The sequence below is a fragment of the Quercus suber genome, unplaced genomic scaffold (assembly GCF_002906115.3).
Source record: "Quercus suber isolate HL8 unplaced genomic scaffold, Cork oak 2.0 scaffold_462, whole genome shotgun sequence".
Taxonomy (NCBI): domain Eukaryota; kingdom Viridiplantae; phylum Streptophyta; class Magnoliopsida; order Fagales; family Fagaceae; genus Quercus; species Quercus suber.
The window spans coordinates 609,649-622,570 of NW_027069913.1; the positions used below are offsets into that span (position 1 = coordinate 609,649).

The 12,922-nt window shown below is 33.0% G+C and overlaps 1 protein-coding gene across 2 annotated transcripts; it reads right to left on the reverse strand.

The window, feature by feature from the left end:
• Nucleotides 1–3,476: 3,476 nt before the first annotated feature.
• On the reverse strand, nucleotides 3,477–5,012 carry LOC112029548 (F-box/kelch-repeat protein At3g06240). 2 transcript variants are annotated; one of them, XM_024062232.2, is made up of 2 exons: nucleotides 3,904–5,012; nucleotides 3,477–3,812 (listed from the first exon to the last, which is right to left on the reverse strand). In XM_024062232.2, the coding sequence occupies exons 1-2, from the start codon at nucleotides 4,896–4,898 to the stop codon at nucleotides 3,773–3,775; spliced, it is 1,035 nt and encodes a 344-aa protein (XP_023918000.1). In that variant the 5' UTR covers nucleotides 4,899–5,012; the 3' UTR covers nucleotides 3,477–3,772. The 2 variants fall into 2 exon arrangements, with proteins under 2 accessions (XP_023918000.1, XP_023917999.1); XM_024062231.2 differs by having other exon boundaries at nucleotides 3,477–5,012.
• Between the last annotated feature and the right edge of the window lie 7,910 nt (nucleotides 5,013–12,922).

The window sequence follows — 12,922 nt, forward strand, 5'->3', positions numbered from 1 at the left end:
TAACTTGGCTAAGATCAAACGCCTTTAGGTCACTCGGTTGTACATTGTGAACTGATTAGTGATACCAAGCTACAGATAATAGTAATAGCTATGAACAACAAAATTAATTCAATACGTTGATGAATCAAATAAAAGGAACACATGAATAGCTGGGGGATCTGCTATACAAACCTGTGTGGCTGTATCGGCTAGAGCTCAAAATGAACATTTTTTACCAGGACACACAAGCACCTTTTTATCTGCTGGAACCGGACCCTTGACATGAGAATTAAAATCCACAAAGCAGACCTCTAAACACAATGAATAAAGTTCCATGACCTGTCTAAATGACTATGAATTTTTTGTGTGGTGTTACTTATCGCACAACGTAAAAAGAGGTAAAGAATGTGTTATTTAAGACAAATTGCAATACCAAACCATGATCTGAAACACTTGTAAGTACCTATTTTAAGTGATTTTTGAATAATCTCCGCACGCAGATTGAACTAGAATTCTAGCATGCGAATGTAACTAGTAACTACCAGAGAAAAGCCTAAACAGTATTCTAGTTCACGTCACAGGCGTCCTCTCATTGTTTATTCCTTTGCTCATCTTTCAATAAACCACACCAGGATACAAAATTGGTGAATTTAACTGAAGATGCAGCTGTTATTTTTACGATCAAGATTCTAAATACTTGAAGAAATAAATACAGAACGAGGAAAAGCCAAGAAGTGAACCTGAACCAAACTAAAAATGGGATGGGATAAAAGAGCCTTTGACCCAAAAAGGGGATAAAAAAATCAGCTATTCTTAGCACCCTCAAAAGTGCAAATCTCTTTTACCATTTACACCATTTTAGGATAAGTGATATAATCATTCCAAATCCCACTATTGCTGTGCCTCCCGCACCTTCCTTCCCACCATCCAAGTATCTCAATAAACTACTTAGGCAGCAGCCCTAAACCCGAAACAAGGAAATATATGCGGCCACAACCTAAGTGCAACTAAACACTACAGTGACAGCTTATTAACAGTTTCTCTCCACTTCACTTCGACAAAAACCGGTCCAAGATAATAATTTTTTATTGAGGATAGTCTTTACTATTAAAATTTTCCCTAAAGCTGCAGTCTTGCACAAGAAAACTTTAGAGGACACATTTGGACTCCACTCAAACAGAGGTCCAATAGGCACTCTGGTAGCCCTACAAACTTCTATATTTCATTAAATTCCAAACCATTTCATCCTCTCCTACAAGTTACACATTCACTGAATCCAGCAGGTAAAGGGCTTGGAATTGTACAAGGGTTTAGAGCTTGTATTTTGAATGTAATAGCAGGGTTAGAGAAAAGAAATTTAACAAATTGTGCAGAAACAAGTCACACCAATTTTCAGGAAAGCAACACAAAGGTTTCAAGATAGGGTGGTTTAAGGGGTTAATTAGAAGTTACGGCACAAATTATATGGGGTTTTTCAACAAATAAGAAGTTTGTTGTAAATCTTAAAAGAGATTTAATGAGGTAAAACTTTGAGTTTTTCAAGATACTCCTTGCTACTAAAAATCATCCCTAAAGCTGCAGTCTTGCACAAAGAAACACTAGAGGACACCTTTGGACTCCGCGGAAACATAGCTCCAAAGGTGCTTTCGAAGCCCTACAATAAGATTGGACATCAAACTTTCCTACAACATACACATTCACTGAATCCAACAGTTAAGAAAAGGAAGACACTAACTCTAGTGCCCCCAACTCTGCTCTGCTTCTAAAAATCTTTGCCTATGATGAAGAAGCCAATGCAACGAAATAAAAAGCCAATGTTGCAATCTTACCAAAACTATCACAAAGAAATTTGGATACAACATTATTGGGACAGTGGGACCTCTCCAAACCAAGGATCATGATTTAAAAAAAAAACACAAAAAAACAAAATAAAAAGTCATGCATGTCCTCTCTAGCATCAAACAATATAAAATCCTTCAACATCAAATGCGTAAAAATAAATAACTTAGAAAGGGAAAAAAAATTCTGATATGGTCAACTACCTTCTTAAGCTTTTCCAAAAAGTCATGGTGCAGAACCCCTCACTTTACTCCCACTGTTAACAATCTTCCGCCAGCCCCTATCTTCCTTATATTTCAGCCTAGAATACAGCTCCAGCAGCAATCTTGTGTGACTACTTAACACCATTATGCCACTAATCATGCCAGAATTTCAGCCTATTCCCCACCCAAATCTCAAACAAAGTGTTTTGGCTAAATGCCCCCAACCCATTTGAATACCTCTCCACAAACCACAACGGCACAACCATATACACCCCTGCCCAACTTAGAAGTCCATCCAGCCCAATCTTCCCCAAACTTCATAGCTACCACCCTCCTCCAAATAAGTCACTCCTCAACCCCAAAACGCAATAACCATTTAAAAATGTATTGTCAATATCTCACACTATGCCAAGTGGCACAGCTAATTTTGCACAAATATATATATATATATATATTATAAGAACTTAATATTTGGTTGTTCCAACTTGGGATGACATACAACTAAAGTGGTATACATATACTTCATCAACCATATTTTCTCATTAATAAATAGGGTCAATAAATTCCAATCAACGCCTAGGAGAAAAATAAATGTACCTCAGAAGTCAGAACCTAACAGCTATATATGCCTTTAAACTCTTCCTCATTAATTAAACAAGTTTGGTGAACAAATTCCTGTTTGTATCCTTAGCACACTGCCTGTGTGCTGTGGTTCTTTGTGTTACCTTTTTTTTTTTTCATCAATGAAGTATTATTTAATTATCAGGAGAAAAAAAAAAATTTCCTTAGTAGCATAAACCATGGCATGTTTTAGGATATAGAGCACAACAGTACCAACAGTCAAGACTGGATGTGAAATTTCTTTTTCTACGCCTATTGTATGAGTGTATGGCTTCCGTAAGAAGTCGTTCTTTCTCTAGTTTTATCGATTTATTGATTGCTGTACCTTTCCAGGATTGTAGTACCCCACCAGTACATATCCCATGTGCTAGGTGAAGTTTTTTTTATAATAACATAAATTTTACTTACCTCAAAAAAAATAAAAAATAAAAAATAAAAAAACAGCACTAACAGAAATACCACATTTAACCACCTAAATTTTTTGATTCACATCTACTGACAATAAACATGCCATTGAACCCACCTAAGCAAAACATAACAGAAGTCCTTATTAAGATTCATCTCTCAAAGGCTAGAGATAGGGTAATATAGCAAGATAAGATATCTTGGAACCGATCATCTGTCAAATAAATTAGCTTATTAATGTCAATATTAAGATTAATTACAGTACACAAACCAACAAAGACCACGGAAGTAAGAACATGATCTTGGAATGGTAAAATGCTCACCAGAGAAACACTTGGCTACTCCTATTCTCTTTTGGTTTTTGGTCATTTCTACTTTTAAATTGAAGTCAGGAAAGCTCTAATCTAGTTCTTTGTAGCACTACCAAAGGAACACGCAAGCAAAGATGGGTTACATTGACCGAGTATTGTTTTTGTTAACATTACTGTACTTAAGTATGTGCACGACAACCAATCCACATGCAAGTATCAAATACTAACATATAATAAAGCCACAAAAGAGTAATGTAAACCTGGGATTAAAATCAAGGTTTTAGCAATTCCATCATGCCTTCTACTAAAGGAAAAGGAATACCACTAATGACTTCACTTCTTATATGCAACCATCTGCTTAGTAAGACACCACATTTGCTCCATCAAGTAAAACAAGGCTCTCCATGAAAGCAGCTACAGTTGAAACACATTGGATATCTGGATCCCTTTTCTCCTGTCGAGTTTCAGTGTCAATTAAAAGAAACTGAAATTCATAATTCTCTACTGCAGTGCTTAAGTCCATAAAAATCAGAAGTGAACCATACTCGGTAAAGGCAACGCAAACAGATGGTGTTTCAAGTGGTAGCACAAAAAGTTTATTCCAAGACTCAACCACACCATACTCCCTCATCACCCATATGGAGTGTTGAAAACCAAGTTGTACACCATGTCCACATGTAATGAAAGCCAGTTTCCCCTTGAATGATGCAAGACATCTGTTAATGTTGTTGTCATCAATAGAACCATGAGGCTGTGCTAGCTTTCTGAATTCCTCACTATTGACATCAAATGATATAATCATTTCACAGTTATGAATTTCTTCTACTGCCATCCAGTGCAAAGCTCCACTAACCAATGGGGTTGTCAAAAGATGATTTTTGGTAAAGAACACACCATTGGTTGTGAAATCGATTCCAACCCTTCTCCATGAATCCGAACTTAACGTGTACACCTCAATCTCAGATGGAGGCAGAGGCAGGGCTGGCAACCAACTAGCATATGCAATCCTGACAACCTTGTAATCATTATTCTGGGAATGATAAGCAAATCCGAGTGTAGCATAGTTTAAGTTTTTTAAGCAAGTATGAGGCAACTTCTTGAATTTTCTAACACTGGGGTTCCACAAATATATATTATTAGTGTAATCGACGAGACACAATAAGCCATTGCAGGAACCGACTATATCGTCAACGTTGGAAGAAAAATCAGATGGAATTCTAACTTCCGAAATCGCATCGAACGTGCGGTCCAAAGCGACCGTACAGATTGACCTGTTAATACTACGAGTAGGAGGAGAAGAAGCCGGCATGTGTATGAGGTAACGATGATCATCATCATCATCATCTTTGTTGTTGATATTATTAAGGTGGGTGGAGATGAAATGGGGACTGGTTATTGAAGAGTCCAAGGATTTGGAAACGCACCTTAATCTCATCACTGATTTCACCGGTAGTCTTGTCAGAATGTTCAGCACGATGTCGTAAGGAAGATGGTACTTATTCCTATGGCGTAGGATCGGTGCTTCTCTCGTTTGGGGCATTTTCTTCAACGGAGGAGGGATGCCGATTACCTTTCTTTTGGTGCTATTATTAGCTGCTTTGTTGCTTCTCTTCTCTTTTGTTTTTGTTTGGGAAATTTTGGCTTTTTAGCTCTGTCGCAGTATATCTAGGCCAAAATGTATATATATAGCATGGTTTTAAAACACAGGTCCCGGCCGGTCCGACCGTTTCAACCGAGAGCCGGTTATCAGTCCGGTCTAGTCAACAACTGGTCAAAATTGGAAACCGGATGCAATTCTGATTTTGCCCCAGTTTGGTTTTTAAAACCATGATATATATAGTCCTTCTGGTTTTTGTTTGGGTTACCCCCTCCATCTTAATTTCATTTAAATATTATTTGACATTTTTATCTATCTATACTGCAATTTAAAATTAAAAGTGTAGCAACAATACTATCATATACCCTTGGTTTGATAGTCAAACCGCAAGTACTAAGTTCTTGTGAGGTAGAGGGTAAGGACTGAGATTCATGTCTCTAGAAGTGAGCTTTACCCGCAATAAATGTGGTGGACTAAAGTAGATGTAATAGTACCAAAATGGACTGAATATGATTGAAGTGGACGTATAGAATTTTTGGATTGTTTCCCTTTCCCCTTGCCAAAAGTTCACAATAAATGTGGTGGACCAAAGTAGACGTAATAAGACCAAAGTAGACTAAATATGATTGAAGTGGACTGTATAGAATTTTTAAATATTTATCATTTTTATTGTATTTTTAGGGTTTATTTTTCTAATTTTTAATATCTATTTTATTTGTATTTTTTTAACCCAAAACTATAGTGTTTAGCCAAAATTTTCCAATCGATTCCCTTTCCTCTAGCCAAAAGTTAACTCTATCTCTCTCACTTCTCTTCATTCATATGCTTCAGTTTTGGTCTCAAATTCTCAATCATTCCAAGATTGACTTTTTTTTTTTGCTCACATTCGGAAGTGTCATTTCTCTCACTAGAGTCACTACATTGCCACGGAATCCAATGAAACCCGTTTCGCTAATCACCCACAACCAAATCAAACTCTCCCCCAACATTAAAATGCAAAATGAATTCCCAAAAAAAAAAAAACAAAAACAAAACAAAACAAAATCAGCATTTTATTAATTCTCGTGTACAAACGTGAGGCAGTACTTTTTTATTTTATTTTATTTTATTTTTAAATCTGGGGTCATTATTGAATTGAGTCAGTGTGCTTCTCCGGGGCCATTAGCACTTCTAGTCATGATTTTAAAAATTGGTATGGTTAAAGAACCGACAAATGGACTAGTTATCAGTTTTTTTAGTCCAACCGAAGTCAAACCGAGGGTCTGACCATAACGTCATAAATATTTATTTTATAATTTTACAATTATAAAAAAAAAAAATTTATGACTAATAATATTTAGTTTTAATATATATATATATATATATATGAATTTAGTTTTCTTATACTGTATTTAGAAAATTAATCTACAACTTATATAAAAGAAGTTATATCTATTAAATATCAAATTAACTCTAATAAAAAAAGTATTAAATTAACAATAGATAATAACAAAGTTGTAGTAAGGTTGGTTTATTATTATATTTATATATTTTGGTACTTATATAATTTGTTCCAATTTTTTTTTTTGGTTTAAATCAGGTGTCGAAGTGTTGTGGTTATCTAGGATTGGCATGCAAATAACCCCACTAAGAGCATTCACATCAGTATGTGAAAACTCATGTATAATACAAATAACTACCATTTTTACACATTTTATATCAAAATTGCTCCACATCAGTGCTTCCAAAGTCTGGTATAATCCTCTATATTTATCCATGAGCTNTGTAAAACACATCACGGTTCTAATTTTTTTTTTTTTACCTATATTTCATATTCTTTTTTTTTCCCCTCTTTTTGTTGTAGTTGTTTAAAACGACAGTGTTTTGATCTATCATCAAACATTCCAATAACTGGTTCAATCCGGTTCTTAGTTTTTACGGTTGAACATACCGGTTTTTTGATTATTTTCGGTTTTTAGCTTTTTTTTTTCTGTTATTTGTCATAATAGGACCAGATTAATGGCCGGTTTTCGGTTGAACTGGCCGGTCCAGCCCTTTTTTAAAACTATGCTTCTAGCATCCCAGTGAGTTGTTAAGGGGTTTTTGAATACCGGTTATTAAACTGAAAATTTATTATTGAATGTAATGTAAATAAAGGTAAAAATTAACTAAAATAGTATAGTAGGTTCATAAATAGTATTAAAAGTACAGTGAGGTTATGAATAGTAGTAAAAATAAGCTGAATAGTGAAATAATTTTCATTTTTCATTGGTATTCAGCAAAAATAAGCTGAACAATGAAATAATTTTCATTTAAGTTTAGTTGCTTTGCTGTATAAAGTAATATTTTGAGTGGTTAAAAATTAAATTTTTTAGATGCTTTATACTGTGGGTTTATTTAAATACTGCTTATTTTATATTGCTAAAACTGAAAATTTATTACTGAAAGTACCGTAAATAAAAATAAAAGTTAGTTGAAATAATATAATGGGTCCATAAATAGTATCAAAAAGTACATTGAGACTATGAATAGTAGTAAAAATAAGCTGAATAGTGAAATAATATTCATTTTTCATTGGTATTCAGCAAAAATAAGCTGAACAATGAAATAATTTTCATTTAAGTTTAGTTGCTTTGCTGGATAAAGTAGTATTTGAGTTGTTAAAAACTAAATTTTTTAGATGTTTTATACTGAGGGTTTGTTTGAATACTGCTTATTTTATATTATTGAAATTGAAAATTTATTACTAAAAATACCGTAAATAAAGATAAAAGTTAGTTGAAATAGTATAATGAGTTTATAAATAGTATAAAAAAGTACCTTAGAACCTATAAATAATAGCAATTGTTGTCAACACATGCGGCGCACAATTTAGTTGGGGTCGACCTTCGGATTCTAAAATTTCTATTATGACTTGCTGCATATATTGTCAATGCACGCTTCACCGCTTGTTTATTTGCAAAAGTCAATCCTTTACAAAAATGCATCCCATCTTCCCAAGTAGAAACAAATGCTATCTGAAGACGTGAAGGATCAACCATATTTTCCTATTCCCCTCTTTTTGTTGTAGTTGTTTAAAACGACAGTGTTTTGATCTATCATCAAACATTCCAATAACTGGTTCAATCCGGTTCTTAGTTTTTACGGTTGAACATACCGGTTTTTTGATTATTTTCGGTTTTTAGCTTTTTTTTTTCTGTTATTTGTCATAATAGGACCAGATTAATGGCCGGTTTTCGGTTGAACTGGCCGGTCCAGCCCTTTTTTAAAACTATGCTTCTAGCATCCCAGTGAGTTGTTAAGGGGTTTTTGAATACCGGTTATTAAACTAAAAATTTATTATTGAAAGTAATGTAAATAAAGGTAAAAATTAACTAAAATAGTATAGTAGGTCCATAAATAGTATTAAAAGTACAGTGAGGTTATGAATAGTAGTAAAAATAAGCTGAATAGTGAAATAATATTCATTTTTCATTGGAATTCAGCAAAAATAAGCTGAACAATGAAATAATTTTCATTTAAGTTTAGTTGCTTTGCTAGATAAAGTAGTATTTGAGTTGTTAAAAACTAAATATTTTAGATGTTTTATACTGAGGGTTTGTTTGAATACTGCTTATTTTATATTACTGAAATTGAAAATTTATTACTAAAAATACCGTAAATAAAGATAAAAGTTAGTTGAAATAGTATAATGAGTTTATAAATAGTATAAAAAAGTACCTTAGAACCTATAAATAATAGCAATTGTTGTCAACACATGCGGCGCACAATTTAGTTGGGGTCGACCTTCGGATTCTAAAATTTCTATTATGACTTGCTGCGTATATTGTCAATGCACGCTTCACCGCCTGTTTATTGCAAAAGTCAATCCTTTACAAAAATGCATCCCATCTTCCCAAGTAGAAACAAATGCTATCTGAAGACGTGAAGGATCAACCATATTTTCCTAAGTATTTGCGTAGAATGAGTCGGCAGGAGGTCTGTAGCCAGTGGTCGTATTTGTATCATGCTGGATGCCAATATCATCGTCTGCAGCACCTTCATCGTGGTACTCCATATTTTCCTCTTCAAAATTGGGAACGACTTCGTGGTCATCTACATCGCTCTCAAAGTCGCCTCGCTCAACCATCTCTTCGAACTCATCTACACCATCACTATTTTCACCATCATTCGCAGCAGGATATTCATCTTCGTCTTCCTCTTCTAAATGTGTCTCTTGAGGATGGAGGGTTTCACCGGTATTGGCAACATGATCTTGAAATGGGAGCATATAACCACCCACAGCATGATCTTCGTTTTCATCTTCCTCCTCTAAATGTGTCTCTTGAGGATAGAGGGTTTCACCAATATTGGCAACATGATCTTGAAATGAGAGCATATAACCTCCCATTGAAGAATCCATTGTATACCCTCCCATTGAAGAGTCCATTGTATACCCGCCCATTGTATACCCTCCCATTGTAGTGCATCCATCATCTAGGGTTGTAAATTGTAAAGACGTAGTTGTTTCTTGCACCACCTCAGTATCAACTTCTTATTTCTGTATCATATTAAACATCATCTTTACATGTTTGTCTTCTTTGATCACCATATACCCGTAATTTATCCGTTCATGAAGGACTTCTTGTGGGTAACGATAAATAATCTTGATATCATACCAAGCACGATTCAAATTCAATTCGCCCATGATTTTGCTTTTCAAATCATTCAATGTCTTCAACTTACGATGTATCATCATGTAGTAGCATTGGATACCAGGCCCTCTAAACGGGATTCCGTCAATCTCTTCAGGATATCGTCCACTGAAGTATACATTTATATCAATATTCTTCAAAGATTATGAACCTATTAAAGAGTCAAGTATAGTATGTTAGTGACATATTTTATCTCTTTCATTTAACATCAATTACAAAACTTTTCTATCTACTTAAAATACAAAAATTACAACTTCTCACGCCACAATTGCATATACTCACCCCACATCAAATACAATTCTACTGGCGCAGTCATTATCATTTCGTACTCAAACAATGAAAAAACTAAAGACAAAACTCACTCCTATTACAAAATTTTAACTCAGCTCTAACAAAAATATAAATAAAAATATCAAACCAACAACAAAAGTAATGAGGATGTGCAAATGAATGAGTGCAATTATGTAACATCATTATTCCATATATAATTTCAATTTTTAGGTATATTAGAGTCTAATTCTAATTGGGCCCAAGAAAAATACAACTCTAGCCCCTCCATCAAATCTGCCGAAATGAACAAGTTAATGATTATTTAGTTGTTAAAGAAATGTAATATTTTTTTTTTACTTATTAGAAATAGGACATGAAAGTTGCATTATGTCCATTTTCCTTTGATCAACTTAATAATTATTTAAAATATATCATTATTACTAATATTTTTGACTTTATTTTTCACATAAAGTAAAATCTTATGATCATCGATTCGATTCTATGATTTACTCTATGAGGACCTCTTATAGGTCCTGTTTAGGATCTCAATTTTAATAACCTTGGTTTTACTTGTAAATTACAAATATATACTAGAAACATATTCATATAGATAATGTTTAATAGATCATGTTTAGGATCTCAACTCTTTTATAGATCATGTTTAATTTATTCATAAATGTTTTTTAATTATAAATATCTACTAGAAAGGTATTCATATAGCTATGAAAATATTTGAAAAAGATCCAAAAAAAAAAAAAAAAAACTTGACCAATTAATTGAATCTTAGAGGGATATTTTTTTTGTCTTTAAAGTATTAAAATAGATATTTTGATAAATTTTTTTAGTAAATTAGTAATAAACAAAACATAGCAAAAATTTTAGATGAAAAAGATTTCAAAAATTAAATATTTAAGTATAAGAAAATGTCACATTCGCCTAAAGTCCCTTAATACATTGAGTTGAACCTGTTGTCCTGGTTCCAAAATTCAAAGCCACCCTACTTGGTAGCACATGGCTGAAGCCTAAAGGTCTCAATAAGGCAATAAGCACCTTTGAATGAATATTTGGGTCAATACCATTATCCATATTACAGTAGTGAGCTTTTGCCAAATGGAACACTTGCAACCATAGGCCAGTTGATGCATTAAATCTAGTTTATAGAAAAATATTAATACATGAAAATGTTGATGTTTAATATAAATAATAAAAATGGAACTAAAAATATTAATTTTAATAATTTCATTGCTAAATATAATAATATTATAACGTTTGACTAAAATAAACAAATAATTATACTATTTATAAAAAGTATTGAATTTTAGTTAAGTTAAAATATTTTTGTATTAATGAAATAACATAGAGCAGAGGGGTTCATTAGACATTACCAAAAAAAAAAAAAACAATTATATATATAAAGTGGTATATATATATATATATATAAAGTGGTTACTACGAACAAATATTTTTATTAGGAAATGTTATGACAATTCAATACAAGCAACACTTTCTAAAGCAGTTATATATACACTAAACAACCAACTAGAGAGTGAGGAGACCTTACCTGACATGTGGATGTGCAAATGTACTACTGGGATTGTATGAGAGTGAGAGGAGAGAGAGAGAGACTATAATGATCGGCTTGTATGAGAGTTAAGAGGGGAGTATTATTCTGCTCTGTAGAATGAGTATGAGAGTTGAGAGAGGAGTAATGCAGAGTGAGAGAGGATGAGTTGAGAGAGAAGCAATTTCTGTTGATAGACCAAGTAAGTGACATAAAGAAGTCAGGGGCTTAAGATGTGACCAACAGGCAGAGGGTAAAGTTACAAAAACCGTGAAATCAGGCAGGCCAGCTACAGTAAAAAAAACATGAAGCTCAGACTGTCAGTGACATGACCAGATGGGACTGGACATGACACAGTGTACATACCAAATTCGAGTTTCTAAGATTCGAGGTCTATGTGGCGTCTACATGGAACTCGAGTCTTAGAAACTCGAGTTCCATGTGAACGCCACGTGGAATCACGCCAGGTCAAACTACAAAACCGAGCTTCAAAGAGTCGAGGTATGAGCGCAAAATTCGAGTCTTTGAGACTCAAGATGCTACTAAATGATATAGTTTCCGAACCGGGCCAACTAACTAGATAGTTAGAGAAAAAAAATAGTTACCTATTTCCTCCCGTCTAGCATCCCAGTGAATTTGTTAAGAGGTTTTTTGAATATCGGTTATTTTGTTGCTGAAACTGAAAATTTATTGTTGAAAGTAATGTAAATAAAGGTAAAAGTTAACTGAAATAGTACAGTAGGTTCATAAATAGTATCAAAAAGTGCAGTGAAGTTATGAATAGTAGAAAAAATAAACTGAATAGTAAAATAATTTTCATTTTTCATTAGTATTTAGCAAAATAAGCTTAACAATGAAATAATTTTCATTTAAGTTTAGTTGCTTTGTTGGATAAAGTAGTATTTTGAGTTGTTAAAAACTAAATTTTTTAGATGCTTTATATTGAGGATTTGTTTGAATACTGCTTATTTTATTGTTGAAACTGAAAATTTATTACGAAAAGTACCGTAAATAAAGATAAAAATTAGTTGAAATAGTATAATGAGTTTATAAATAGTATAAAAAGTACCATAGAATCTATAAATAATAGTAAAAATAAACCGAAGTGGAATAATTTTCATTTTTAAGTGGTATCTAAATAGAGGCTGAATGCACTAAATATATTTAAAATAATTATTCAACAAAAATAGAAAATACTTAGAGTCTATTTAGATATCACTTATTATTGAAAATTGAAAATTTATTACTAAAAATATTATAATAAAATAATTTTAAAAATATAAATACAGTCCTAAGACTCAATTTTAAAATTACATTGGTCAGATTTTGACCGAAGGAAACCCAACTGCAGACGCAAAAAAAAAAGGCGGTACGCAACCGCAAACGCAAACGCACACGCAAAAGCAATTGTTTATTTTTATTTTATTTTTACTACTTTCTCTTCTTCTTCTTTTTTTTTTTTT